Source organism: Sarcophilus harrisii, chromosome 5 (genome assembly GCF_902635505.1).
Source record: "Sarcophilus harrisii chromosome 5, mSarHar1.11, whole genome shotgun sequence".
NCBI lineage: Eukaryota > Metazoa > Chordata > Mammalia > Dasyuromorphia > Dasyuridae > Sarcophilus > Sarcophilus harrisii.
This window is the reverse complement of record NC_045430.1, coordinates 53,272,172-53,299,879: the sequence shown is the minus strand read 5'-3', so window position 1 is coordinate 53,299,879 and position 27,708 is coordinate 53,272,172. Positions and strand designations below refer to the sequence as shown.

The 27,708-nt window shown below is 37.9% G+C and overlaps 1 protein-coding gene across 1 annotated transcript in view; it reads right to left on the bottom strand.

Annotated features, from left to right (window-relative positions):
* Positions 1 to 23,499, bottom strand: part of E2F7 (E2F transcription factor 7) — a 46,547-nt gene extending 23,048 nt beyond the window's left edge. The window contains exons 1-4 of the mRNA XM_031941021.1: positions 23,209 to 23,499; positions 22,538 to 22,630; positions 17,267 to 17,542; positions 5,714 to 5,882 (exon numbers count right to left, since the gene is read on the bottom strand). Coding sequence (XP_031796881.1) covers positions 5,714 to 5,882; positions 17,267 to 17,542; positions 22,538 to 22,630; positions 23,209 to 23,310 — 640 coding nt within the window. The 5' untranslated portion in view covers positions 23,311 to 23,499. The remainder of the gene's footprint in view (positions 1 to 5,713; positions 5,883 to 17,266; positions 17,543 to 22,537; positions 22,631 to 23,208) is intronic.
* Between the last annotated feature and the right edge of the window lie 4,209 nt (positions 23,500 to 27,708).

Here is a 27,708-nt window from a genome sequence, read left to right as displayed (position 1 = left end):
GGTTCCTGGGAAGTTTAGGTTAGATATTTGAATTAAGTAAAACATATGTAAGTCATCTAACAGTTAACAAAAGGTTTACCTAGCCACAATATAGAAGGAGATTCTACAAGATACAATACTCCCATTGGGATCTTGCCTCCTTAAGAAAATATTATCTAGTCATAAGGATGGGTATCGGAATTCTGAAGGCACTGGGAAATCTAACAAATCTGAAGAGCCCCTTGAATTACCATTGGTTGGCCTTTGTATATTTTAAGTGAATAGAAAGACATGTTATCATGGCCTGAGCCTACTAGGAAACTGCCAAGAGTCTATTTTCAGCATTTGAAGCCAATCAAATCTTGGGACAGTTTCTATGGCTATTGGGAAAATAATTAACATGTGGGGAGGAAAGAGTAGAGTATTGGGGATAATTCTGGCTTATCATTCCATCTCATAGATACAGAGGATTCCCTAATACACAGAGGAGATCTCATCTCAATAAATGGTCACTGAATCTACCTGGTTAGGTGAGAGACCAATGTAGAAATGGATCCAGAAAGAATTCTTCACCATATGTGAATTGTTTGATTTAGCAACAAGCACTCTACCTTTTTGGAATTAATTTGCCCCATCTGTTCTGATGTAAGTATCCCTGACAAAAGAATTCTGACATCTCTCAGAAAACCATAGCAATTATAAAGTGTCTCCTTCTGCCTGGTTGGCTGTCTGCCTAGTTTGTGTAACTAGTATGGACTAAAATTAATAGAAAACTGTTGCCCTTCAAAACTCTATCATGGGAGATGCACTTTTAATCAAACAAACTGTGCAACAAAAACGTTAGTTGCTACAAGGTTATTTTTCTGGTCACATGCACTCAAAAGAACTGAGAGTTCAATTCTAAGGTTCTGGTTGATGAACCTAATGGGAGATTTTTCTTTCCAAAAATTGTCATAGTCCACAATGGAATATCCCTGGTATGAGGTTGATCAGACCATATGTCTACGACAAGCCATTTCCAATGTTTTCATATATTTACTTTGAAAATAAGATTTAGATAGCTGCCACCTTAGTGCAAAACGTTATCACCTCATGCCTAGATTATTGTAATAGTAACAGCCAACCACAGGGTAGGTCTTCTTGCTTTCTGGAGGGCAGAGACTGTGTTTTCCCCTTTCTTTATATCCCTAGTGCTTGGCCCATTAGTAAGAACTTAATAAATTCTTGTTGATTTAGATTAGATTGCATACTTTGCTCAGAGGGTACCAGAGAACAGAAATGATCTCCACTGGCAAAGTCAGTGATGGTACACAGAGAAAATTCCATTGTCACACATTTGTTATACATTCAATTAAATTCCTAAGTTTTCAGTAAGCTGAAAAATGAAAACAAAAATCTGGGCTGTTACAGAAAAAAATCCTGTATTAGGTGGGAAACTGGTCTAGATAAAAAGTTTTTAGAACTGGAAGGAACCATCTAGTTAAATCTTCCTCATTTCACAAATGAGGAAACTGAGGCAGAGAGATTAAGTAATTTACCCAGAATCAGAAAACTAGTAAGTGTATAAATTGGTATTTCAACTCAGTTTTTCCTGATTCCAAATCCAGTAACTGGTCGTTTATATCTCTAAAGATCAAACACCAGATAGAGATTTAGGAGACTTAGCTTTTGAGTCTAACTCTGTTACTAATTAGCTGCACCTATGGGAAAGTCTCTGTGGGCCTCAGTTTCTTCACCTGGAAAACAGGGGATTTGGAGATGACTTTCACAATCACTTTTAGTTATGACAAAGAACTCCATCAGTTCCTAATTTGGGTCTGTGAACTTGTTTTCTTAATATTCTGATAATTTCATTAAAATAGGATTGGTTTCCTTTGTAATTTCATGTAATTTATTTTAAGCAGTTAAAAACATTATTTTGGGAAGGGGTCTCCATAGGCTTCAGACTGTCCAAAGGGTCCAGGTCACAAAAGGATAAATATCTTAATCTGGAAAATAATATAAGGCTGAAAACTGGTAACTGCTGGATTACTGTGTGAAAGGAAGCCCTGAAATATTCTGTCTATATCCAGCAACCTTACCAAGCAGGAATAATTTTAAATATCTGCTTGCTATTTTATGAAAAGTTCAATTTCAAAGATCAACTAGCTACCCATCCTTCTGTTTCTGTCCACTTTAGAGGAGTCTGCAGTCAGAAAGTAGCCAGCTCCTGGTAGCCAGCCTGCATTTTCTTTTGGATCCAAGTAATCCTTCTAATCCTGGTTATGACATTAGTTCCACCATTGAGGATTTATACATCATTACCCTCCTCAAACTCTCATTAGGTCACTGATTAAGCTTTTTAAGAACCTCCCTCACCCCAACAGATTGATTATATTTCTTTTGCATGCACTCTCTCTCTCTCTCTCTCTCTCTGTTTTAATGTTAGTCAAAGAAAAATCTTATTCTTTCATTTTCTCACCCATCAGTTTCATCTCAAATCTGTTACATTAAAATTTCAGGAAAATGATGCTTATTCCACTGATTTGGTTTATGCTATCATTAATTCAGATTTTACTGATAAAAAATTAAATTCTAAAAGTTTTAAGTGATTTGTTCAGAGTTAAACAAGTATTGAATAGCAGAGCTAGGGTCTGAACCTAAATCTAGTTAAAAATTGGGGTCTCCATTTATACCCTCCATTGTACACATCCTAATTAATCCTAAAAGCCCTCAACTGGAATGAGATGGAGTCAGGGGATTTGGACTTAAAACCAGATTCTGATATATTATGAATGATTTAGATACTTAACTTCTTCAGTGTCTAGGTCTGTAAAATGCAGATATTTGTACTCATAGGGTTACTATGAAGTGAAGGGCTTTTTTTGTAAAGAGTAAAGCATGGCTAATTATTTGGTCCTGCTGCCAAAAGTTTGAGTAATGTTGAAGGGGCTACTAGAACAGTCACAATATACCACCTACTACTTGTACTTTGGGCACAGTGCTCTAGCAGACTGGGACTTACAGACCTACCTGGCTTCCCCATCTCTGAGGCTCTTTTATAAACCATGACAACCTTGCTGAGCTGGAGAGATATGTCATCTGTTCTCAAGCATCAGTTTCAATTACACCAGCATCTCTGGAGCCAGATCTAAGTGGGAGCTCTGACTGAGACAGGCAATGACAGGAAACTACAATGGATCCCACTGGCCCTAAAGTGGCTCCATTTTCTCAGTAGAATATATAAGCATTTTACTTCTGGTCCTATATAACCTAAATGGCTAAAGTTCCCTTTAGCTTTATAAATCCAAGAAACTTCTTTTCTCAATTCTTGCTCCCAACAGGATGTTTTCAGTTTTGACAGTGGTCCATTCTTAAATCCAGTTATTGGTGCATGCTGCTTTCTCCTACTAGTTCTAGTTCTGGGAAATGCCACCAATAGAACTTAAAATTAATTGTCCCATATTGTCATTACCTAATAGTTTCTGCAATCCAAAAAGTCTCTATATGGAATAGATTACCCTAGAAAAATTGAATCAGCTTAAACAACAAAAACCAGGAAAAGATGAGAAGACTTTCAAAGCTGATCTGAATGATCAAGTACTATCAGAAACCTTTCTTAATTTTTAGTTGTTAGCAGTCTACCTATTCCCTAACTTGAAACTTCTTTATTTCATATTTATTCACAATAACCTATTTGAGTGAAGGGACAATTCATTTTTTGTCTTTGCCAAGCACAGGGCAGATGCCTAATTAATGCTTGTTGAATTGAATTCAATTGAAAATACAATTCATAGAATGAGAATTGATTCAGTCTGCTAAATTTTGAAAAGGCTGGTCAACAGGTCACCAAGGTTTAGAGCATCACTAATCCAATCTGAAAGGTTTGTATGGCTTATGGTTAAAGAATGCTTTTCTTCACGAGTCTGTAAGTTAACAGTGATTACTGCTATAGTACATACAAACTCATCTTTTTGCTACTGCTGCTATATTTTAATGTTTATTACATGTCTGTAATATGTTGGTGCTATGAAAATCCCATGACAGCACATGTCCACCAGGGGTCTCTATTTTAAAGCTGCAAGACCGACAAATATTGTGCTTACATTATGCATACAGGTCCCACAGAATGAATAATGTCATTAGTTTTTCCTTTTTTGAATCTGATTCCCTCTCTCCTACTTCTAGTTTGTTATGCTTACTTTAGTAATTATGGGATGTATTTCAGACATGGCATCTTCACTTTCCAAACACCTTCCTTTCCCTTTCAGGTCTCTTTTATGTGCTACTTTTTCATAAACACCTCAAGGGCAGGAATTCTTTTCTTTTAACTTGTGTTTTTATTCCCAGCACAGTACCTGGCATATATTAAGTGCTTAATAAATGCTTGTTGCATGCCTTAAAAAGAAAATAAAACCCAATTTTTGTGACATTTGGGGGAGGGGAGAGAAGAAAAACAATAGATAAAAGAGAGCTCCTGAATCACTTTCTCCTCAAAGTTTTTTTTTTTTTTTTTTTTAAAAGGTGTTTCTGAAATGTGAGCCTTACATTTTCAGTGATGCAATAGGAAGAGCACAGGTTTTTGAAGCAGGAGGACCTGGATTCAAATCCTAGTGGCTCTTTTGCCACTTGTGTAACTTTGGGTATGTTGCTTAGCTGAAATGCAATGGAAAGAACTCTGGCTCTTGAAGTTAGAGATCCTGAGTTCAAAGCCTGCCTTGCATACTAAGTGACTCTGAATAAATCACTGTAACTCAGTTTTCATCTGTTAAGTAAGGGGATGATTGGACTAGATGGCCTGAAATCTCTTCCAGCCCATGATTTTTTTTTTTAACCTCTCTGGGCTAAGTTTTGTTACCTGTGAAATGAGGAGGTAGGAGTAGCTGATCTCTAAAGTTCCTTTCTAGGTCTAAACCCTAATAATATTTCTAAAGCCCCTGTCAAATAAGTCTGTAAGCAGGTACTATGGCATCCCTATGGGGAACCTAAGTCACAGAGAGGTAAAACCAACTTATTCATGGCCAGATACCTAACTGAAAGCCAGAACTTTATCTCTAAGTTTTTAGGATCAGAGTTCACAACTCATTTTTCAGATGAGAAAACAAGCTCTGAGAGGTTCAAGGCTGTACATATAGTAAATGACAAGGACAGGCCTTGGCATACTTTCTCTGACTTGAAGCTCAGACCCGATGTGCTTACCTCTAGCCCAGCTCAGCTCCTATGTTCCAGACTTTTACACCAAAGGTACCCTTACATAGATACTTCCTTACCTTTTCCCTTAATTTTACTTGTTGTCTTCCCCAAAAATGAAGCTCCTTGAAGGCAGGCAGGGACTATATATTAAATTTTTATTTATATTTTATATATGTTTAATGTAAACTTTCTATTTGCAACACTGTAATCACAATATGTTATCAAAATTAAAAAAAGGAAAAACTGACCTTCAGATTTCAAAGACGTGAAAATCACATATGTACAAAGAATTGTAGTTAAAAATGGCATGGTCATGTTAGCTCCTTTCACCTCAATAATCAATAAATATTTATAAAATATACACATGCCAAGCACTGTAGTAGGAGTTCTTATAAGACAGCATTCCCCTTGAAGTACTCACTCTTTACACAATTAAAGAGATGCAACACAAAACTTAGAGGCAGACAAAAATCATGTCTTCAGTCTTTGAAGAGATCTCAGTTTAAATGGACCCCCTTTTTCTGACCAGCTTCCCAAAGACTTTAATCCAGAGCATACATACCCAGACTGGCTGCTACTTCATCCAGGGATATTGTTGTTTTCTCAGTGGACAAGGGGTAACTTGGATATCGAGCCAGGAACTTTTGGCACAGGAGTCCTAAGCTCTTCTGCTTCCTACTTGGCCGCTGCTTTTCAAATTCATCTACGGGGCCATCCCCAACAGCATCAAGCTTGAGGAAGTGGAGGGGAGGAAGGAATGAAGAGGAAAATAAAACAATCCATTAATGTATAAGAATTGGTAAGATACGAGGAAAAAACTAAACCATTAAATTTTACTTCTCTAACTTTTCTTGACTTCTATTCATTATCTTTTCTGTACTGGACTTGTGATTTCATTAATATAATTTCTGATGAGAAAATTCTGTCTACCAACAGGCCTGAAACTTGGAAATTTAGGAACCCAAGATATGAATGTTAAGTGACTTGCCTAGGGTCACATAGCCAGCGAGTGTGAGAGAGGAAGGGAATATGCAAATGCATATATAATTCTATATGCTATTATTTATCTACTATTATGTAGCTTATATATGATGCCTACTGTGGGCCTCATTTGATCTCCAAAACAATCCTGGAAAATTGGTGCTGTTATGAATCAAACAGCATAACTGTGAAACAGAAGTTTGATGTCTTGTGTAGGATCATATAGGTGGTATGTGTCTGAAGCAGGACTTCACCTCAGATGTCCCTGACTCATGCCAGCTCACATTCCATTAGGACACACTGATCCTCGACCCTTATCTTTTAAGTAAATTAGAATGATGCTCCTTTGTATCATGAGGCTGAGTGAACTAACAGCTATTTTTGTTTTTGTTTTTTTTAAAAACAACAACAGGGCAGCTAGATGGGACAGTGGCTAGAGTCCAGGCCCTGGAATCAGAAGGCCCTGAGTTCAAATCTGACCTCAGACCTTAACATTTATCAACTGTCCCTGGGCAAATTACTTAACCCCAATTGTCTTGCTAAAGGGGAAAAAATTGCCTTAAAAAAAGAACAACTTCGATCAACTATTAGGTGATGGAACTGTGTGATGCTTGCTTTCCAAACCCAGGCCTCTTCCCTCCCTATGACCCAAATGTCTGGTAAGTCAGCTCAGTCAAACAACCTAACTATGAATGCCCAAGAGTCCTGAGTGTGCTTCTTCTTCCTCTAGACTTATCTTTTCTGCCTTACACAGCCTTGCAATGGCTGGGACATAGAACAGAAGAAGCAGCTCAACTTTTTTATCAGTCAGCCAGTCACAAAAATCTACTCTGGGTTAGGCATCAGTCTAATGGTCAGACAACATGAAAACAACCCTATATAAATGTGCTGGAGATAGGCCAAACTGAAAAAAAAAGGGCAGGAAGGCACTAGAATGAAGGGGAAATTGAGAAAACCTACTTATAGAAGGGTTTTAGCTGAGATTTGAATGAAATGCTTAGGTTTTTTTCTCTTGGAGGAACAAATCTACAGATATTAATATAACCTTTTGCCTTTATCAAAATGTACTCTTCATGTTTACCTACCTCTTCCCCATTTTGCCTGTGTTAAAGAAGACAAAGCTGTAAGAAATAAACCTGTCTTGTTGGGTTGTGAGCTTCAAATGAGATAACATTCATATAACACTTTGCAAACCTAAAAGTGCCATACAAATGCTTGTTTTTAATACTGTCCTTAGAAAGCTAATAACTTTATTTTATTTTTTAAAAATTTATTTTATTATAGTTTCTTATTTATAAAACACATGCATGAGTAATTTTTCAACACTGACTCTTGCAAAACCTTCTGTTCCAAATTTTCCCCTCCTTCCCCCCAGACCCTCCCCTAGATGGCAGGTACTTCCAATATATGTTAAATCCAATATATGCATACATTATTATACAGTTATCTTGCTGCACAAGAAAAACTGGATCTAGAAAGAAAAAAAAACCTGTTGTGGTCCACACTCATAGTCCTCTCTCTGGGTGTAGATGGCTCTCTTCATTACTGAATAGTTGGAACTGGTTTGAATCATCTCATTGTTGAAGAGAGCCACGTCCATCAGAATTGGTCCTCATATAGTATTGATGTTGAAGTGTATAATGAGCTCCTGGTTTTGCACATTTCACTTAGCATCAATTCACATAAGTCTTTCCAGGCCTCTCTGAAATCATCCTGCTGGTCATTTCTTACAGATAACATTCATATACCACAATTTACTCAGTCATCCTCCAACTGATGGGTATCCATTCAGTTTCCAGTTTCTAGTCACTACAAAAAGGGCTGCCACAAATAGTTTTGCACATATGGGTCCCTTTTCCTCTTTTAAGATCTTTTTGGGATATAAGCCCAGTAGTAACACTGCTGGGTCAAAGGGTATGCACAGTTTGATAACTTTTTCAGCAGAGTTCCAAACTGCTCTCCAGAATGGTTGGATCCATTCACAGTTTTAACAATGTATCAATGACCCAGTTTTTCAACATCCCTTCTAACATTTGTTATTATCTTTTCCTGTCATCTTAGCCAATATGAGAGGTATGTAGTGCTATTTCAGAGTTGTTTTAATTTGTATTTCTCTGATCAATAGTGATTTGGGGCAGTAGTAACACTGCTGGGTCAAAGGGTATGCACAGTTTGATAACTTTTTCAGCAGAGTTCCAAACTGCTCTCCAGAATGGTTGGATCCATTCACAGTTTTAACAATGTATCAATGACCCAGTTTTTCAACATCCCTTCTAACATTTGTTATTATCTTTTCTTGTCATCTTAGCCAATATGAGAGGTATGTAGTGCTATTTCAGAGTTGTTTTAATTTGTATTTCTCTGATCAATAGTGATTTGGGGCACCTTTTCATATGACTAGAAATAGTTTCAATTTCTTTGTCTGAAAATTGTCTGTTCATATTCTCTGACCACTTATCCGTTGGAAAATGGCTTGATTTCTTATAAATTTGAGTCAATTCTCTATATATTTTAGAAATGAAGCCTTTATCAGAACCTATGAATGTAAAAATGTTTTCCCAGTTTATTGGAAAGCTAACAACTTTAGAATGCTCATAATTAGACAATATAGTTAATGCACCAAAAGAGGTTGCATAAAAAAGTTATTATTATTGTAACAACAGAAGAGACAGACACAAACTTGTGTCTGACCTTGGAGCCAAGTCTTGCCTCTGATATATTCCCTGGAAGGGAAAACTGGAAAGCAGTTTGGCAGAAATCAGGCTTAGATCAACATTTTATACACATACTACAATATACCTCTCATGTTACATAATTTAATTACATGAAATTGAAAAGCTTCTGTGCAGACAAAATTAATGTACCTAGAAAAATGTGGGAAGCAATTAAATGGGAAAAAAACAATCTTCAAGTCAATTTTTTTCCAGAAGGGTTTAGTTTCCAAGTAATAGCTATATAAACACCCTCCCCATACCCTTGAAGTCATTTTTCAATGGATAAAGGGTCAAAGAATATAAACAAATAGTTCTCAGAAATTGCAAACTATTAATAATCACATGAAAAAAGGTTCTTAAGTCACTAATAATTAGAAGTGAACATTAAAATATCTGTAAGGTTTTGCCTCACATCCTACAAACTGGCAAGGAAGACAAAACACGATAAGAGTATCTAGAAAAGTTATGGGAAGAGATAGGCACTCTGATGTACTGTTGGCACAGCTGTGAATTTTTTGGAAAGCAATTTGATTAGACAAATAAAGTGACTAAAACGTTCAGATACTTTGACCCACCAATTCCATTACAATAAGAAGACAAAATGCTCGTGGACACCAAAGTATCTGTAGGACTTTTTTCTGATTACAAAGATTTGGAAGCAAAGTATATGCCATTAACTGGAGAATGGCTAAATAAACTGTGGCACATGAATGCAATAGAATGTTAACATGCTGTAGAAATGATGGATGTGATGACTACAGAGAAGCATGGAAAGATTTACATGAATTGATATTGACCGAAGTAAGCAGACTAAGAAAACAATATTCATAATGACCACAACAATGTAAATGAAAAGAACTCCCTGCCCTCAACACACATACACAATGAATATTGCAAAATTATAAAAAAAGTATGGCTTTAGAGTTTAATAAGGGGCAGCTAGTTGACACAGTGGTTAGAGCACCAGCCCTGAAGTTAGAAGGAACTGAGTTCAAATCTGGTCTCAGACACTTAAGCTTCGTGACTCTAGGCAAGTCATTTAACCCCAACTGACTCAGAAAGGAAAAAAAAAAAAAAAGAGTTTAAGAAGACATTCCCTTCTGAGTCCTTTGCAGAGATGGGAGATCTACAAGTACAACACATTGTACATATTTTCAGATTTTTTTTTTGATATGTTTTTCAGTTATGTATGTTTATTTCTTCTTTTTATTAATTAAAAAATATTATATGGGATCGATTCTTTATGAGGAGAAAAGGGGGACTATTAGAAAAAAGTTAGGTGGTATAAAAAACAAGAATAAAAATTTATTTTTAAAGTAGACTAAAATCTAGACAAGGCATAGATTTATATTATTAGAGGGAGTTTCTCCTTCTGAGAGTTCCCTGTATTTGTATAATCAGTCCATTCCCTCTTTCTTAATATTATATAGAGTATTTTATTTAAGGATCAAGGAAATAACGGTGAGACTAACATATATTCTCACTAGCAGTCTCAGGGAACTTCAATGTGGGGCAAATTTGTAGATAATTTGCAATGACTATAAATGGCAGAACAGCTGCTGTGGTGGAGAGAATTTGAGCCTTTCAATGATGAAATCACATGCCTGGATCCCTGCCCCCCTGCCCCCCCCCCCCAAAAGGGAGAGCTTATTTCATTTACTAGGATTAGACTAAGCAGCATCTTTTGTAATTGTTTGGAATAATGCAGTTCTTTTGACTCGGAATGATGCTGGATGATCATAACTAGATTTCATTAATTTTATATGTAGAAAAATGTCTTGTATCCCTGGAGTATATCTTGATTTTTGTGTTCCAATAACTTATTCATGAACTCTGAAATTCCTTTCTGATCCTAATCTTTTATCTTTCCATTTCTCTCATGCTTCATTCTTCCTTCACCTCTTCTGTCTTTACCACGATCTCCAAATCTTCCACCCCTCAATTTTTCTCCAGGCCTCATCCATGCACTGGCTACACTCTTCCCCCTTTTCTGTCACTTTTCCCATTCTTATCTCAAATTTCTTGCCCCCTTTTCCTATGGTACACCTGGTCAAAGCCCAACTCTGGATTGCTTCCCAGAATTTTCTTCCTTGGTTCCTAGTCATATATATGATGTTAAATAGAGCTGGGGGAAGTTACGAAGTGGGATTCACTGGGTCCACTACAAATTTATATGATCCAATCTCAACTGGGCTCTCCTACTTCTCCCTAATTAATTTCTTCTTTCACTTCCCACAGAAGCTGCTCCAAACCTTTCTCTCTCCTCAGATCTCCAAAGATCTCCTCTACATAACTGTCCTCTTTGCTAAAAACATGGTCTACTACTTCTTTTCTCAAGCTTCTGACATAATTCCCTACTATAATCACTTTCACTCCAGGTTCTGATGGAGTGTCTTTGTCAAAGTAAACTTCTTAACATCTCTCTAATTCCATCTCTTCCAATATTCTCTAGAAAAATGCTTTTTTATTATTCTCTCTCTTCTTCCCTCACTCCTTGTAATCTTCAATCTCTCCCTGGCAATTGGTTCATTCCCTGCTGTTAACAAACATATCCACAAATTTCAATATTTTAAAAAATTTTTTTAAAAGCTTTATTTGATCTCATTATTTATATTATATGTTGTTCTACATTTTCCCTCCCCCTTCCAGCTAAAGTCCTTGGGGGAAAAAATCTAAATTCAATGGTTGCTGTACGCAATCTGATTTCTGATCCCTTTTTTTAACTGAAACTACTCTCTTCAAATCAAGCTCTTGAAGGACAAATCCAATGGCCTTTTCTTAAATCTCATTCTTTTTTTTTTGTTTTTAACACTGCTGATGATCAAGCTCTCCTTGAGAATATTCTCTCTGGATTTTTGTGATAATATTCTCTTGATTCTCCTTCTACTGTTCTGTTTCTTCTCAGTCTCCTTTCCCAGATCTTCATCCACGTCATGCCCATTAACTATAGGAATTCCCTCTTTTTTTCCCTTCTACTATGTCACTTGGTAATCTTATCAGCTCTTATGTGCATTATTATCTGACCGCCAGATCTCTATAGATCCATCCCTTATTTACTTCCTGTGTCTACTAGATATTTTGAAATGAATATCCCCTAGTTATCACAACCTCAACATATCTAAAACAGAACTTTTTATCTTTTCCCTAAACCTACCCTGCTTTCTACACTTATTAGTATCAGAGGTTCCATAATACTCCTAAACCAGATTGGCAATCTTGGCATCATTTGCTCAGCCCATATATCTAGTTAGTTGCCCAATCTTGTCATTTCTACTTTTTATTCTTATAACTTACATATATATAATTTTCCTTTACTTACACAGCTGCCACTTATGTTCAGATTCTCTTCATATATGGTCTGGGTTATTGCAATAGCCTTCTAATTGGTCTCTCTGTCTTAAGCCTTTCACCACATCAACCACCAAAACAATTTTCTTAAGCTGGATCTGCCCATGTCATTCTCCTCGCCACAATAATAAACTCCAGGACCAAATATGAAGTTCCTGGGTTGACACCCCCACTTTTTAACTCCTTTGTATATGATGTATTCTCCCATTAGCATGCAAGCTCCTTAAGGGGAGAAGTCATCTTTCTTTTTGCATGTATTTGTACCCTTAGTGCTAACACAGTATTTGTACATTGTAAGTACTTAATAAAGGCTTGTTGACTTTTTATGACCCAACCTTTCTGCATTGTCTTACACTCCATGCAATCTATGATCCAGCCATTCTGACCTAACTTTCTGTTCCTCACACATCCTATTCCATCCTCTCTCTCCCTGTGCTTTGCCCTACAATACTCTACCTCGGGTCCTATACTCTCAGGAATCTTGACTTCCTTTGAGACTCAGCGCAAATGTTGCCTTTTACAGGAGCCTTTCTGGGTCTCTTCAGTGCTATAGCATCCCCAGTTATTATGTATATAGTTTGTTGGTATAAATTGACTTACCTTTTGTTTACCCTATTAAAACATAATTTTCTTTAATGGCAGAGGCTTTTTTTTTTTTTTTTTTTTTTTTTTTGCCTTTCTTTGTACTCACAGCACTTAGCACCATTAATAAATGCTTGTGGATTGACTGGCTGGAGTATCAACTTTAGAGACTGGCAGCCCTTTGTTCAAATTATTGCTTTGTTCTTTATTACTCAGCTAAGTTAGGCAGGTCACTTAAAACCTCTGAGATTACATTTCTTGCCTATAAAATGATGGCAATAATAATTGTGGTGCCATTTATATGGAATAGGTAGATAGGAGAAAATAAATGTTCTTTGGTCTAGACCTGAGATTTCATTGGTATGAAAACTCTCTTATGTCAAGCATATATTAAATGACTACTATATGCCAAGCACTGTGCTAAGGCTGGGGATATTAAGAAAGATCAAATACACTGCAGATAAATAATAGAGGGAAAGTTCCTTGTAGAAGATGGAATTTTTAACTGGACATGAAGGAATCCAGCAGATGGAAATCAAAAGGGAGACAAGGTCAGCCAGTGTAAGCTGGAAGATGGAATGACTTGTATGAAAAACAGTAATGAGGTCAGTATTACTAGATCACAGGATATATGGTAAGGAGTGAGGTGTAAAAAGTGGCCAGGTTACAAAGGGCTTTGAATGCCAAAAAAAAAGGCATTTTATATTTGCCAGCTGCCAGCTGCCAGCAGTAATAGGACTCACCTGAGCTTATGGATTAGAAGGAAGGGATGGTGGTACCACACTCAGACCTTTACTTTAGGAAGATCAACCTGACAGCCAAGAGCAGAATGGACTAGAGTGAGGAGGGGCTTGTGGAGGGAAGATCAACCAGAAAGCTACTACAGCAGTCAGTTATGGGCTGATGAAAGCATGTACCAGAATAGTGGCAGTGTGAGAGAAGAGGAGGCATATTCAAGAGATCTTATGAAAGCAGAATCAATAGAATCTGGAAATAGATTGGATTGGTGGGGGAAGGGGAAAGGGGAGAAAGAGATGAAGGAAAGATGAAAAATTGAGAATTACACCTAGGCTGTGAACCTGAGTAACCAGGAGTATAGTGCAAAGCTTGATAGTAATAGGCAAGTTAATAAGAAGAGAGAACAAGGAGGGAAAAAATAAGTTCTTTTGGGGGGCGACATGTTGAGTTTAAGATGTCTATGCGATGTCCCATGGGTAGTTGGAGACAGGACATTGGAGAAGGAAAGCTGAGAATCATAACCACAGAGATGACAACAGATCCAAGGGAGCTAAGGCAGATCTTGCTGCTCTTTCACAGTTTATAGACTTAGAGTAGCCTGGGTTATTGAAAGGATAACCGATTTGACCAAGATCATACAGCCAGCATAAGGCAGGGCCTGAATCTAGGTACTTCTGACACTCTTAATCAAAGTTGGCCTAGCTGAGTTTGGGAGAGTTCCTCAGCATATAGAGGCTAGGTGATCAATTTTTCTTTGTTACATTAAGTCTACTAAAGCACAGAGATGGTATCAGTAACTGGATGAGTGGTGTTCTTTTCATTGAGGAAATCAAAGATCTTTGAGGGTCTCAGAGGAAGTGGAAGTGTGGGACAGTGAGAAAAGTAAGGACTCTTAAGTCTGAGCAAATGGGTTCAACCCTCACTTATGTTAGCTATGTAACTATACTTTACCTTCCCTGAGATTCAGTTTCTTCAACTAGGAAGTACTATAGTGCATAAAGCAACTGGCCCAGAGTCAGAAAGATAAGTCTTCCTGAGTTCAAGTCTAGATCAGACATTTACTAGTTGTGAGATGCTGGGAATGTCACTTCATTCTATTTGTTTCAGTTTACACTTCTGTTTGAGCTGGAAAAGGCAAAGGCAAATCTCTCTAATATTTTTGCAAAGAAAACCCCAAATGAGATCATGAAGGATCAGATGCAACTAAAAATGATAAACTGATCTATGAGTCTATGACTACATGACCTCTATGTCATAGAGGCATATGGCAGGTACTTAGTGACTATGATTATGTTCTAAATTTTTCATAAATGTTCTTATCCTAAATGTTTCACAATTTGGTTTCACTTTGAACTAGCTATCACTTGCTTTGAAAATGTCTTTCCAAAGGAAAAATGACAAAGAGAATGACAAAAGACAAGGTATGTGTAGAGGAAGAGAATAAATGTATGAAGGGAGTTGTAAAACTTGTTCTGGCTTTAGGCAAAGAGGCAATTATTTTCAGTATTGTGTAATACACATATCTTTATTCTTTCTGAAAATCTGTAGCCTGTGACACTCCCAAATAGATAAATCAGTGATCTCAATTTGCTATATATCTATTTAATTTTTAATTATTCAATGACAGAACTAATTATTTGCATCTATCAATGCAAGGAAAAAAAATGCTGATAAATATTAGAACAGTATGGAAAAAGCCATTAAAAACCTCTATCAAGAACTATTTACTAAGTGCTTACTATGTGTCGAAATCAGAGGACCTGAGTTCAAATGCTGGCTTTGATGCTTAATGTTTGCATGATGGTAATTACAAGGAAATCACTTGACTACTTCTGGCCTGTAAAATGAGGGAGCTAGAAAAGATAGACTCAAGAGATTTCTTCCAGCCTAAGATCTATGCTCTAATAAATACAAGTATGTAAACAGTAGCAAAGAACAACACAAAATATGACTAAATACAAACAAGCTTCAGAAGGGGATTAAAAAAAAAATCACTGGACATTTTTGTTGGATCTTGTTAAAGATAATATCTATTTTTGATAGGAATTCTGATTTCATTCATAGACAGAACTCCCAGTGAGCTAATTTCCTCTATTAAAATATTTCTTCATTTGCTCTGCAACTAACAGTTCTAGAATTGCATGAGGGTACTGACAGGTCAAATGACCACAAGCAACTAAGAGAGTGGCTATATTTCAACAAAGAACAAAATCAATGAACCATAAATAATCTGTAATGATTAGAATAAATAAAGGTTATTAATTTGTAAGAAAGAAAAATTTTCAGGTCAAGACCAACTGAAAATAGAGCCTTTGTTGAATTGAAACGCAAATGGATTTTATAGATTACAAGAATTTCTTCACAAAACAGGATAAAAAAATCTTAAATCTTAAAAAGTTGGTTCTATTTGGGTTATTTAAGTTAGCATCAGTTTTAAAAAAAGAAATTTATAATGAAAAATCATTTTCAGAATGAAGACTCTTATTTTTTTTGCTCTGTCTCCATCTGCCAAGTCACTTAATATTTCAAGGCTCTAGGCAAGAGCTGTATGTTGCAGAGAAGATACTGATCTGCCTTGATATAGGAGGCTTCCTTACCCAGGAGGAGTTACCTATTCCAATGAAATCAGTGCCTATCTCCTAAAGAATATTATGCAGTATACCTCTATTGATGGACTGAAAGATACTGGTAATGAAACATTCTTCATTTAAATTTATTTATTTGTTCATTTATTTTTCTATCTCTTGATTTCATTGGTGTAAAGAGCTCCTCCATCAGATACAAATCAACCATGATCATGCAAATTGTAGTAGAGAGCTAAAACATTTATGAAGAGCTTACTATATGCCAAAACTCCAGGGCACTAAAATGTTAAGGGACTTGACTAGGTCACAAAGCCAATCTATAACAAAGGTGAGATTTGAATCCAAATCCGCAAGGTGGTGAGGCCAACTCTACTCACTCAGGAATGTCTGCCTTTTGAATTTTTTAAAGGAGCCAATTGTTAAAGAGGATGACAACTTTCTACTCTCTAAGTTGACACACCTCTGCCTGCTTACCTAAGGCAGCCAGGTGGTACAGGGGATTGATTAAATCTTCTCAAGTCTAAGGACCTAAGCCCAACTCCCATCTATGTCACCTGGGGGACCACAGACAAGTCATTTTACCTCTGAGGGAAGGCCCCTCCCGCCCCCCCCATCCTTAGTTAGGTGGCACGATAAAGGGAGCACCAGGCTCTCAGGAAGACTCATCTTCTTGAGTTCAAACCCAGCCTTAGACCTTGCTGTGTGACCTTGGGCAAGTCACTCAGCTCATCTATCAAATGAGCTGGAGAAGGAAATGACAAAATGATAAAGTATCTTTGCCAAGAAAACCTCAAATGAAGTTATGAAGAGTTGGACACAACTGAAATTGACTGCACACCAATAAAATGAGGAGTGGACTCTAGATCTTTAAGCCTGTAACCAAGTGATCTCTAAGTCATTGAGGCACATAGTAGCAGCTTATTGTTTATGATTACCTTTTAAATTTAGGATAAATGCTTTATCCTAACTTTTTCGCAATCTCTTTTAAACCCACTTACTATCTATGTGATCCTGGGCAAATCACTTAACCACTATCTGACTCAATTTCCCTATATATAAAAATGGGGATAAAATAGCATTTACTTCCCAGGGTTGCTGTGAGGATGAAATAATTGGTAAAGTACTTTGCAAACCTTAAAGCACTGAGTAAATAGCAGCTGTTATTACCTGTAGTGAGTCTGAGAATGCATCATTCTTGTTTTCAATTGGTCTGAACAGCTCCTTCTTCTTTTCTCTGTCTCTCATGTCAGGACTAGCAGCACTAATGAGCATCTTCAGATTAGCTGTAGGAGTCCAGGGTTCTGACTGAGGTCTGTCGGCAAGCTTAACTGGTGTAATTGGATTTCTTTCGGGTGTGCAGGTTTTTTGCTTTGATAAATCAATTGGCTCACTTCTCATTGGTGTCTTTGGAGTCATCCTCGATCGATCAACAAATATATTTTCCTATTAAAGAGAAAGATTGTTTAATGATGGGCCAAATGAGAACAGTTCATCAGCTGAAATCATAAACAGGTCATTTAAGATTTCCATCATTAACATAGGCCTGAAGAAAAAAAACCATCCCACAGGTCAAACAAATTAAACAAAAATTTAGTGAGAGAGGTTAATGGGACTTAAACATTAGATCAGGTGAAAAATTCTGCCCAACCAGAGGCTTCTTCTGATTCTTACTTAATTTGATTTTCATGGGATTTCAATGTATGAAGGAACCCTTCACTGTATTTGATACTGTCAGATGATTATAATAGGACAGGAGGCAGAAGGACATGGAAATAAAGTCATTGTGGATGACTCCTTTGAATCATGTGTCTGTTTTGCTGCTGTATCCTAAGGCCCGCTTAGTCTTTCCATCAAACCTGTAGCTGAAACCACTTTATATATTTTGTCACCTTTTATTATGGGGGTTCTTCATCTTTTTTTTTTTAAATGTCATGGGCCTCTGGCAGTCTAATAAATCCTAGATGCATTTTTAGAATAATATTCTGTTGTCCAGAAAACTTGAAATTTGGGTTTTCAAATCCTTGGGTTTGGGTCTGTTCACTCAGCAGTGATTCCATTAGCACTCGTGAATACTTGGAATATAAAATCATACATCTTGGAGCTTCCCTTGTATTGACGAATAACATTTAAAATATTCAAAAGTGAAAAGAAATGCTTAATTTTAACTACAGATTTGTAAAAATAACGATGAAATTTTTTTCTAATCCCAGTTCACAGACTCCCTGAAATCTATCAAGGGGGCCCTGAATTCCAGATTAAAAATCTCTACTCTACTAGAAGGTGAGTTCCTTGTGAGCAGGCATCATCTTGGGTTTTGTTTTTTTACTGATGTCCAAGGCACCTAGCATGTGCTTTGCAGGCATCCATTAAACAAATGTTTTGTCATTTTTTTTTTTTCTTTAAAGCCCCAAACCAAAATACTGAGATTGCGAAATTCAAGGGGAAAAAACATCTTCCATTACACATCGATATTTGTTCTGCAACTTAGAAGCCTCAAGGGTTGTTTGGAGTACTGAGAGTCAAGTGACTTTTCTAAAATTACACAGTCGAAATGCATTAGAATTTGAACCCAGGTCTTTCTTACTTTATATGATGCTCTAACCACTACTCCATGCTGCTTTTCTTAGCCTAATTTTAACCTGATTATTTTCTCTCTTCATGATATTTTGGCTTAAATCTAATTATTAACTCATCCCTCATTCCTTTCTTCTTGAGGGTAAATAATCCCAACTCATGCATTCTATTTTCTGGCATTTTCACACATTATTTCCTACATTAAATTGTGACTTCCTTGAGGGCTCGGGCTGTCTTTTACCTCTTTGCATGCTTACCATTTAGCACAGTATCTGGCACATGATAGACACTTAACAAAATGCTTACTGATTGGCTGGTTAAAATATGCATGTTCAATTTGACATGGCACTAGTGAGGAGAAATCTTTATCAAGGCTGGATATAGTGAGAAATATTTTTTCCCTAATTATTTGACCAAAAAACCCAAAAAACCAAAACCACTGACCCTAAGAAAGAAAACAAAACTCCTGAGTACTGAGACTTATAGGAGATAACAGATCCTTTCCAGTTTTTGGAAATCTGTTTTTTTATTGTTTTATTGTTTAATTAAACAAAGTTGGGCCTTGTCCAGAAGTAGGATACAAAGACAGAAACCTAAACGACCTCTGATCTCAGAGTTGACTTATTGTGTTGGGGGAGGATAGAACAATTACGAAGTTAAGTGGATAGAAAAATATATACAAAGTAATTTCAGTGGAAGGTAGAGTACTAATAACTAGAATAAGTAAAGATCTCCTAGAGGAGGATACATTTGAACTGACCTTGGAAAGGAGCTACAGATTTTGAGAGTTAGAGATGAGGGGAGGAAGGATTCCAGGCAGGACAAAGAACTTGGAGGGCAACAGCAAAGGGTGGGACATGGAATATAAGCAACCAGCTGCTTTGGCTGAATGTAGTTTGTGAATGAATCTAGAAAAATAGATTAGAGTCAGACTGTGCTTTGACGTTCTGGTGAAAAACTAGAATCTAAATGTAACTTCAGATACTAGCTGTGTGAGCTTAGACAACTCACTGTCTGCCTCAATTTTCCTCATCTGTCAAATGGGGACAGTAGCACCAACTTTCCAGAGTGGTTGGGAGGATCAATGAGACAGTAATTATAAAGTGCTAAGCTCTTAGTTGGCACTTAATGATCATATCCTTCCTTCTAAAACACTGAAATTTATATTTTAATTTAGAGATGCCTGAAAGCTATTGAAATTTTTTGAGCAGGGGGTGCAGAATGATCAGATACTTTTTAGGAGTATATTTTGGCAGTTGTGTAAAGCTTGGAGAAGAGACTGGTTATCAATATCTTACTTAGCTATCTTTAAAGTAAGGACTTGTAACATTTTCTTCTATTTCATTTCTTCCACATATAGCTTAGGTTATAAGAAATAATGCTCTCTTAAGGAATAAAATTTTGAGATATTTTCTTTTTTTGAAAAAAGAATATGCCCTTAAAAAAACAATAGACTTGGTCAAGTGCCAGATTTGTGGTATGACTAAGCCTCTTTTTTAAGCCTGCTCTTTTATGAGAATACAGTTTAATGAGAATACTTGTTCTCCTTCCCAGAGATGTTTGGAAGAGAATATGAGATAATAAATGTGAAAAGGCAGTCAACTTTAAAGCCTTATGTAAATATAGTGTATTCTAATTATCTTTTTTCTTTACAAAAATTAGACAAGTAGTATGACAGGCAAAAAAAAAAAAAAAATTATCATCTTATAAACTTCAAAATAATAGCAGAATATCATGTGCTACTCTTAAAAACCCCTAAAACCCTATTTTAGTCACAAGATCAGTCATTGGAAAGGACCTTAACAAGAAATCTGGTTTAATTCCCTGATTTTACAAATAAGAAAACTGAAAGCTAATTGGACCCAACTGATTCAAATTCAAGTCTTTCCAAGAGCATGTTTCAATCTGGAAGAGACTTTAGAAGCCAAAGTCCAGTTTTCTCATTTTACATATGAAGAAACTGAGACTCAGGTTAAGTGACTAGCTCATAGATATACAGTGAGGAAGTGTTGAAAGAAGGTCCAAACCAAAGTTTTCCTGAGTCAAAGACCAGCATTCTACTCCTAATTCCATGCTTCTCTTACATGGGCATGGGCACCATACCTGTCAATTGAAGGAGAAAGTGCTTATGAGCAATTCCACTTAAAAACCTATCAAGTCAGTTTCATTATTATTGCTGAATCTAAATATAAGATCAAATAAACCAGGAGAAGCTAAGTGAACTTAATCACAGTTAAAGAAGTGGGCCTATATTAAAATTCAGTTTTTAAAATATGATTAAGTGCCAACAAAGTTTAGATGCCTTTTAAGATGACTTCTAAGCTGCTTCTTATTATAAAAATCCTATGAACTAAGACTGTTTGCTTGTCTCTGCCTAAAATGTACAGCAAATTATCAAGATATTATAATTCATGGCTTATAGCATCTATGGTTGATCAGAGACAGTGAAAAGAGGACTGAACTTGGTGTCAGAACACTTGAGTTCAAATTCTTTCTCAGTTATTTAGCTGTATGACCCTGGGCAACTCATTTAAGCCTGCCTCAGTTTCTTCATCTGTAAAATGGGGATAATAAAAACACCTACTTTTCATAGTTGTTATGAAGTTCCAAGGAGATGCTATTTGTAAAGTGTTCTGCAAGCTTTACAATGCTTTATAATTGCTAGCTATTAGGGCAGTTACTGGCCAGAGATCAGTGCTATTTTAGACCAATATCATGGATTCTATTAACCCTAAGGAGCAATCAGCATTATTATCTTGCTGCATAGATATACAAAGCACCATTAGGTCCAGCCGGTTACATAATAAAAAATAGCAATAGTTCACATTTATATAGATATTTAAAGTTTGCAAAGCATCTTACACATATAAAACATCTTATCCAGCATTAAGAGTTCAGGAAACTGAGGCTCTGAAAAAAGCTGTTATCCAGAGTAATAGAGTTTATGCCTGAGGTGATATTTGAACCTGGGTCTTCCTAAATACATGTATACAGCTGGTTCAGTGCAAATCTATTATCACAACTGTAAAAATTCCTTATCTTATATTATCTTATATTCTTTTATTGACAGTACCCATATCACCACAGGTAAGAAATGTAAAAAAAGTGTGAAAAATGTTTGTTTGAGATGTACTTCCTGATTGTTATCAAAGTAGTTTACATTTCAATTATTCAAACACCAGTGAGATTTAATTTACTTGGTTGCAACTGAAACAGCATTTCAGCATAATACAATACAGTTATCTAAGTTCAAATGTCACCTCTGATGATTATTATGTATGTGACTTAATAATATTATTAATATAATTAATATAATCATCATGACACTTAACCTCATGGTGTCTCAGTTTCCTCATCTATAAAATGAATTGGCTGGGCTAAAGTATACTTTGGCTCCCTTATTAGAAATGCAATGACCTGTATTTGCTCCTTGGATCAGTCTAGCTCGATAATACATGTTCTTAAATATTCAATGATGGTGGAAAAAGTAGTGATTGATAGCCTTTGCTTTAAAAACCGACTATAAATTTCAGAGAACACTGACATTGTATTCTATAGCACGTGGGCTTCCTCATTTGTCAGGAATTTACTGATGTTGACCTTCTGAAAAATACTAAAATCAAGTTGGATTTACCTGAAACACAAGTCACACCACAGAATGATAAAAAGAGCTAGAAAGAACCTTACAGGTTAATCGAGTCTAGTCTCCTCATTTTAAAAGACATGGAAACCCGGGTTTCAGAAATGTAAAGTGACTTGTCCAAAGTTACTTAGGAAGTGAGTTAATCGGCTCAGCCTAGATTTGCTGAAACCAGGCGGTGTTAAAGGCAGTTATTATTAAGCTTCAAATATTTTTGCACTTACCTTTTGTGCATTTTCCCCATCTTCAATCACAAATTCTAGCCTAGGCTGCCTGGGGCTGATTAGGTCTTGCAGTGTTAAACAGTTGACCTCCATCTGTAAGTTGCAATTGTGCAAGAAAAGAGATTTTAAAATTTGAGGAAAGAATTATATTCTTTTTGCAAGCATTCTTCCCTTTCCGGCATTTCCATGACCTCCCCCCCCCCTTCCTCCCCTCATTAACCCACCTCCCCCTCCGGTCTGCTTGTGCAAACGTCTTAATTTTGAGCGCTCAAAATCTTGGAAAACGCTCGAGGGAAACAAATTGGAGCCACTGGAAGGAAAAAGCGGTAGCAGACCCCGGCCAGGGGTGGGGATGGGGGAGAAAAGGGGTGGCAAATGTGTCAGAAAGTCCCAGGGTCTCCCAGGTCAGTTAATTTTGGCGCAAAGTACTGCCGCGTATCACAAAACTGCCGAGCGCCTTCCTCTCGGACCTCGATGTCTTTCGGGGTTCTGGAGACGAGCCTTTCCAAAGATGAGATCCAAGATGAGATCTGGGGGTCCCCTCCCCGAATCACGGGGAGCGCAGGGCCAGCAGTGACCAAGTCCCCTCAATCAGGGAGTTCCGGCGTGGGGGAGGCTGCTCTGCGCCCCCCAGCCCCGGGGACCCCAGCAACGCCCCCGACCTTCCTTACCGCCCTCCCTCCGAAAGAGGCTTCCTCCGCCAACGCCGGGGCGCGGGAAGCGGGGCTGCTCAGCGGCGCGGCGGTCTGGGGACGCGCATCGAACTTGACCATGGGCGGAGGGGCGCGAGCGCAGGAGCCTTTCCCCTTCCTGCTCCCCCTCCCCCAGACGCGGGCTCTGCTTATCTCGGCGAAGCCCCCGGGCAGCTCGCGCCGGCCTCTGCCCTCAGGAAGCGCCCGGCGGCCTGGATGTCCCGGTCCCGACTGGAGCGCGGACCTGCCCCTGCCCCGCTAAAGCCCCGGGTTCTGGCGCCTTGAGACGGAATGTGAGGTTCCAGCCAATGGGCGGCGGCCGGAGGGGGAGCCCCGCGGGAGAGCCCGCCAATCCCGAGCCTCCCGGTGCGCCGCCCCCTCGGCATGTTGGCGCTTCGCTCCGCGCGTCCCGGCTTCGGACCCGCCCAATTGTTGCAAAGCGCTCCCCTCCCCCCCGGGTACCTGCGGGACGTCAGGCCGCCGCGGCGGGAGGAGGCGGGGACTGAGGAGGCTATTTCAGCCGGAGCCCGGCCCGGCCGCGGCGCGTAGCGCCCGAGGGGCGGGAGGCGGGGAGGGGCGGGAGGGCGAGCCGCGGCCGGGGGCCTCTTTGTCGCGCATAAAAGGCGGCTCTGGGCCGGCCAATTAGTGGGCGGCGGAGCAGATGGAGTCGCGAAAAACGATCCGCTGTCCCCGGGATGCTAAGGGCGGGTCTCCTCCCAGCGAACAACCACCTGCTTGGAAGCCGAGGCTTTCGGGCTTGTTCGGGCACGGCCCGGGCCGGCTGGCGATGACGCGAACCCCAGGCTTCCGCCTTGCGCTGGGAGCAGATGGCGAGGCGGTTAGGGGGATACCCGCGGAGAAGTTGCGGGGCGGGAGGGCGGTCCTGCTGCGCCGCCCCACTCGCGGGACGTGTTTAGTTTCTGCGCTTCTAAGCGCCGCCCCCAGCCCCTGTACCTGTGAAACGAGTTTTGTAAAACTCGCATGGCTGGCCACAATTAAAAAAGACGCTCCTGGTATGTTTTCTGAGATGCTTACGTTCCCAAATCCTCATTTCTCTTCCAAAACATGGACGTGCGAGTCGTTTTTTTTCTGCAACATCACTGAGGAGTTGGTTCACATTAGGGCCTGCCACTATTTCATGAGAGAGGGATGGGGGTGCGCAGCCTGGCGGATAGAAGAGGGTTCCTGACTTAGTACTGTATTTCCACTGAAGGGATATATGATCCTCCTCTGTTAGGTTAATAAGATTCAAAGGAAAAGAAAGCTTAAAAAAGATACAAACCATGTAACCTACTTGAAAAGTAAACAATTAATTGTTTAATAATTATATATAATATATGATTATATATAATTAATAACAATAAACAAGTCAATTAATACTTAATTATTTTTAATAATAAATATATAAATAATAATAAGTATTAATTAAGAACCTACAATGTAACAGGAACTGTGGTGTTAGAAAATCCTTGCCTTCATCATGCTTACATTCTATTGGAAAACAACATACTCGAAAAGAGGGAGATATAAAAGTAGATGAAGTAAATAAAAGATGACTGGGGGAAATCATCCCTTCCCTCATTCTAATCCCAGACCAACCTTGGGGCCAAAAGACCCTAGTCTTAAGGAGCTAAAAAAGCAGGCTTCCTTCACAGAGGACTTTCTCTTTCATTCCCTATACTCTTTCCCAGTTTCCGACTATGGCTCTATGTTGTCTGCGTGTATACTTAACCTCCTCCCTCTCCCCTTTTCTCTCTACTGCTTTGCCAGAGTCCTTAGCCGGTTAAGTAGAAACTGATCCCCGTGGACAGCTTATTGACTTAGCAAAACACAAATGAACATTATATTGTATTTTTTTTTTTTTTTTGTTAAACATTTTCCAATCACATTTTAATCTGGTTCAGGTCCTACAGGATTGCTACACAAATATGAAACCTTCTATATATATTTTCTACCCTAATCAAAACATGAACTTAAGAGCAAGACCCATCTTGCTATTTTATATTTATCTCCAACTCTCTGCACAGTGCTTGGTACTTATTAAATGATTAATAAATTAATAAGTACTCCATTCCAGTGATTGTGAGGATAGGGGAAGTGATCAGGAAAGTCTTTATAGAAAGACATAGACCAATTGTGCTGAGCTTTGAAGGATGGTAGGAATGCTAAGATACAGAGGTGTGAAGACTTTTCATTCTAGGCATGACTGAGTCCAGTGTGAAGAACAGTAAGAAGGTAGATAGAGAATGATATATCTGGAAAAGTAGAAAAGCCAGATTGTGAAGGATCCAATACAGGAGTTTTGCGCCAGTTTTAGGAACATTATTTTGGGGGATGTGTTAGAGAAAAGAGAAGTGCAAAGAAGAGGAAGCTATTAGGAAGATATTATCATAGAAGAGCTGATGAGTACCTATAGTAGGATGACTTTGGTGTGAGTTCAGGAAAGGGAACTGATGCAAGAGATATCGTGGAAGTAGAATAGATAATATGGCAATAGACTATGAGGGAGAGTAGAATTGAACCTGAGAGGTAATGAACCTGGTTAACTGGAAGTATGCTGTTGACCTCAAGGGAAAAAGACAAGTTTATAAGAGGGTGAAGAAAATGAGTTCTGTATTGATGTGTTGAATTTGAGAAACCTATAGCATATCTATCAGAAAAGGTTTTTTTTTTTTTTTTTTTTTTTAATTTTTTTTATTTAATAGCCTTTAATTTACAGGATATATACATGGGTAACTTTACAGCATTAACAATTGCCAAACCTCTTGTTCCAATTTTTCACCTCTTACCCCACCCCCACCCCCTCCCCTAAATGGCAGGATGACCAGTAGATGTTAAATATATTAAAATATAACTTAGATACACAATAAGTATACATGACCAAAACATTATTTTGCTGTACAAAAAGAATCAGACTCTATCAGAAAAGGTTTAAGTCACTTGGTAATGTAGGCCTGGGACTCAAGGGAAGGTATCTGAATAGAGGTGATAGTTAAATCCATGGAAACTACTAAGGTCACCAGACCTTACACAGAGAAAAGAGTTGCCTCATAGGAAAAACAGTTCTTATGTTTCAGAGATTGGTGATTGGGTCTTCTAGAAAAGCTCTCTTGGCTTCAATCAACTCTCTATCCAGTATTCCACGTTGCCTAATTGAGGATCACGGATTTAGAACTAAAAGGGACTTTGGAGCACAACTGAGGCAAACAGAGGTTAAGTGACTTAGCTAGGACCACCCAACTAGTAGATGAGGAAGATTTAAACTCAGGTTTGTTTTTTTTTTAAAACAAGTTTGGTATTCTTTCTGCTGTGCTAACTATCTGCTTCGATTAATTCAATACAAAAGCTCTTAATGAAATAACATAATAAGAAAATTATCAATAAAATATTTTTTACTATAAGACCATGGCATATTATCCCATAAATATATGCATGTTATCAGTGGAAACTCTAGAATGGACATATATGTAGGGAACATATATAAGGAGGAACACTAATATAGAAAACATGTGGCCAGGGAACATATGGAAGATTATGATATAGGAAACATGCAGCTGGGATACACATAAGAATGGATATATGAAAAGAGAATGTGGTCAGAATGTTTGTATAGAACCAGAGATACATTGGTACATGTTTTAACAACTAGCTCTCTAAAAAAGTAACCATAACACACATAATTTTTATCTGCATTATTAACATTTTCAATATAACATTCTTAAGTTTAGAAAACAATGTAACAATAAATCAAACCCTGATTTCTAATATTTGCCAATTTCTGTGATGCTCACAATGAAGATTTAATAATTAGCTCACCTAAATTGCTATGAGCTGGTTCTAGCACATCACTGGCAGAAGCATATACATGGAAGATACTTCTGATACTTCAGGGCTATTGGTAGTATCTGAAAATGAATGTTTCATTTTGTACTTATTCAGTCCATCTCTTCTCTATAAATAGATGGGAAACATGATTCACTACCCCCCTTGCAAAGTCATGATTGTTCACAGCATTGATCAGAGTTCTTAAATCTTTCAAAAGTGTGTTTTCCTTTGCAATGTTGTACTCATGCTAAATTGCTTTCCTGATTTTGCGCATTCCATTCTGCCTTAGCTCATATAAATCTCTCCAGGTTTTTCTGTCTTTATCCCTCTAGTCATTTTTTAATAGTATAATGATATTTCATTACATTTGAATATTGTAGTTTAGTCAGCCATTTCCTAATAGAAGGGCCTATATTGTGTTTCTAGATTTTCGCTAAGTTTTAGACTCTTATAATCCTTCCAGAACCTTGTTGGGGTATTCCTAGGGAGAGCTGGGCTTCTCTATTATTTTTCTAATTGTCATTTTAGTGAAAATTATTTTTGACAATAGGTATTTTTTATCTCCTTGGTTTCCCTGAATATAGAGTTAGACTAAATCCTTTTTTTTTGAGTAAGCATAGGCCTCATTTTAGGAGACTCTACCATATCCTGTGA